Genomic DNA, 3,160 nt, shown 5'->3' with positions numbered 1-3,160 from the left:
CCACGTATTCCCTGCGTGTCGTGGAGGGCGACTGGGCGGGAGGGAGCGGGGGGCTGGAAATCCTCCCCTCTCGTTTTTTTTTAATTTTCCAAAAGAAGGAACAGAGAATTGGGCCAGGTGAGGGTATTCCCTCAAAGGCCCAGTCCACTGTTCTTAACGCTACCTCGCTAATGCGGGAAATGGCGAATAGTTTGAAAGAAAAAAAGAAAAGAAATATATATATATATATATATATATATATATATATATATATATATATATATATATATATATATAATATATCCACATGTCTCTTCCTTATATATAAACAGACTGTTCTACGTCTTCTATCTCATTCATTTATCTCCCCTGAAAATGTGATTATTACACGAACGTGCACCTGGGAACTTACCATGTCTTACTTTCCTGTATTTTTGCAATATATCTAGGCCCCACAGACCTTTCCATGGTTTACCTCAGACGCTTCACAATACATAGACAGCACGTCGACCCCGGTATACCACATCGTTCCAATTCACTATTCCTTGCACTCCTTTCACCCTCATGTATGTTCAGGCTCCTATCGCTCAAAATCTTTTTCACTCCATCCTGCCGGACAGGGGACGTCCCTGAGTTTATTCCAAGTTTCTCAGTAAATAAACAGTCACTCGATAATTTCTGCTATCTGGAGGACAGTGCTTGAACACTTTAAACATGTGAATGTATAATACCAAGTGCTGATGAAGGTGACTATGGTGATCGGGTGTGAGCTACGCAGAACCAAGCTGGTCACTAACAACACACTGGGTCCCCGAGTTGCCATAATTCAGGAAGGGAGGACACCCAGCTACAGGACGACTTAGCCAGATCCTCCACAAATACATTTGTGTTTAGTTCATTTTTACCAAGAGTTCAGTCATTGTCTTCATACTTCACTACCTGCATCAAGTGCCTTTGATCGCTTCTTGAGCTGTGCAGATCAAACTTTTAGACTTTAGGGTAGCAGGGTTAATGAAAAACCCTGAGAACCAGTTTTTGATCAACCTTAATTCTCCGTATTCTGTCCAATTGTGTTTCGATGCGGCATTTTATTTTTGGCCACATATTGTCTCTGAAGAGTCACATACAATTATTAAACGACGTAGTTGCCACCCATAAAATATCATAAAATTCATTTCTTTATGTTGATTAGACTACATATGCACTTCTACTTGAATGGTTAATTTAAGGCGCCACTTTTACTTACGTTCATTTTCTCTTAAATAATTCTACTTTTCCCTAAGTTTTTTATCATTTTACAAACTGTAAAATTCTAAGAGACAAGAGTGTATGATTTATTTTCCAACGTTATCAAGAGTGAGTGATTTACTTATCAAGTAATTAGATCTATTTTAGTGATTAATAGTTTGATGGGACTAAACGCCATCACTAAACCCGGATCTGGTGCGTCCTAAAAATTATTTCACTAACAGAATGAAGATCCTTGAACTATTCTCGGAAATTCATTCTTTTTTACTTGAGTATTACTAACATGAACATTGATTTTGGATACCCGTGTTTGTTGCATAGATGGTCAGTGTTTAACGTGTAGGAACCATTATTAGCTTATGCTTATTTAATCATTCTTCGTAATGAATGACGAACACGGAAGGCCAACCACAAGTTACACTGCCCAGGACAGGGGAAGGATGGACAGGGTCCTCATCGTGCTGCAATGTCCTGAAAGGATGAGATACCTACCTGTGACAGTCGGGTTCTGGTCGCTTATGGTCTCATCCATGTCGTCGACGACTGCCTCTTTCTCACGAAAAGTCTTGCTGTGTGCTGAAGCCTTTAACCCAAGATCAAATTTCCCGGATCCACCGGCCCCTGTTCGAATGACATGGATAACAGTGTCGCAAGCAACGAGGAGGCTGTCGACTCTGATGACCTCCTCAACGTCGTCGTCCATCAGTAGCGTCATTCTGTGGCCGTGCAGCGGGCCACGAACGACCTCTTGCAGCACCTTCGTTGCTTCCTGCTGTAGCTGGTGTTGTATGGTGTCTCTCACAGGGTTGCTGAACTTGCCTCGAATCACGGCCGGTAAGCAGAACATCATCGCTACCATCACAAGAGTCATCATACAGAGACCTGACGACAAGGTGTTGCCACACAGCACTATGCTGTGCATGAAGCGTGCGTGACGTTAACAACGATTGTTTAGTGTGTGCAGCGTGGCAAGGTTTATGGTGCAGGCGTCAGAGTGGCAAGTAGAGGCGGCGCGCTCCCTAATATGGCCTAGTCTGGATGTGGAAACGTTGCCAGATGTTGACTCATGACACGTGTACCTCTTTTGCTGAACTTGTGCATACCAACAAAAGAATTATAGTCATGTGTGTCCAAGTATTTTTATTTACTCCATGACTCACTCTCTGCATGACCTACTTGATTTTTGGAATACAGTCAAATATCACGAGTTGAGAATGTAAAAATACTTTCTCCAAGGCGGGTACGAACAAGGAAATGCTGGGAATACGCGTGTTATAAATACTATTATGAATAATCCTTCTTCGTGCAGGGTCACAGGGAACACAGAACATAGACAATACTAAACAAATCACCTGTCACACACGTCCTTCAGCACTACTCATCTACTGTCTGCCAACATTTGTACAATAGGCTAACCCAAATACACAGCTGAAAGATAAGTTTTCAAAAGTTTTCAAGAGCTTATGTTTTCTTTAATGAATGAGAGTGAAACTATGATGCTCGCCAGATAGTGATACTTTTATCTATGCCCTGACTGACCTATGCTCGGTGCTTCTCATATGAAGATAAGCGAGATTATAAACTCGCGAGAACTTCAACTCGACGGCGAGACATGAAAAGTCCTTATCAGATGAGATCGTTAGGTTAAGTACGTAAGTCGCCACTGCAAACTTGAGATTTTTGGCTCGAGTCATGTACGCTCACATGCCCATTGTTGCATCTGGTTACAAGAATATTCCCCTCGACTGCACTTTTTGAGTTTCTAATCTCTGTGCTCCATAATTACTTCATTAACCACACTTCACAGCACCGTCACTCCTTGAACTCTCATGTCTTCAGGATACGCTGATATATGAGAAAATCATTTTCTTCTTCTATTCTCCCATCCATTGTAATGTTTCATGACTCATATCTTGCGATTCATGTTCTTTCC

General features: G+C 41.7%; 1 protein-coding gene across 1 annotated transcript in view; it reads right to left on the bottom strand.

The window, feature by feature from the left end:
* The window catches only part of LOC139756019 (probable glutamate receptor), a 34,532-nt gene extending 32,166 nt beyond the window's left edge, over nucleotides 1-2,366 (bottom strand). Inside the window, exon 1 of the mRNA XM_071674963.1 lies at nucleotides 1,720-2,366. Within this exon, the coding sequence (XP_071531064.1) occupies nucleotides 1,720-2,149 (430 nt within the window). The 5' untranslated portion in view covers nucleotides 2,150-2,366. The remainder of the gene's footprint in view (nucleotides 1-1,719) is intronic.
* Nucleotides 2,367-3,160: the final 794 nt, after the last annotated feature.

The sequence above is a fragment of the Panulirus ornatus genome, chromosome 2, assembly GCF_036320965.1.
Source record: "Panulirus ornatus isolate Po-2019 chromosome 2, ASM3632096v1, whole genome shotgun sequence".
NCBI classification, from domain to species: domain Eukaryota; kingdom Metazoa; phylum Arthropoda; class Malacostraca; order Decapoda; family Palinuridae; genus Panulirus; species Panulirus ornatus.
Note: the sequence above shows the minus strand (reverse complement) of the source record. Positions and strands in the feature narration are given on the sequence as shown.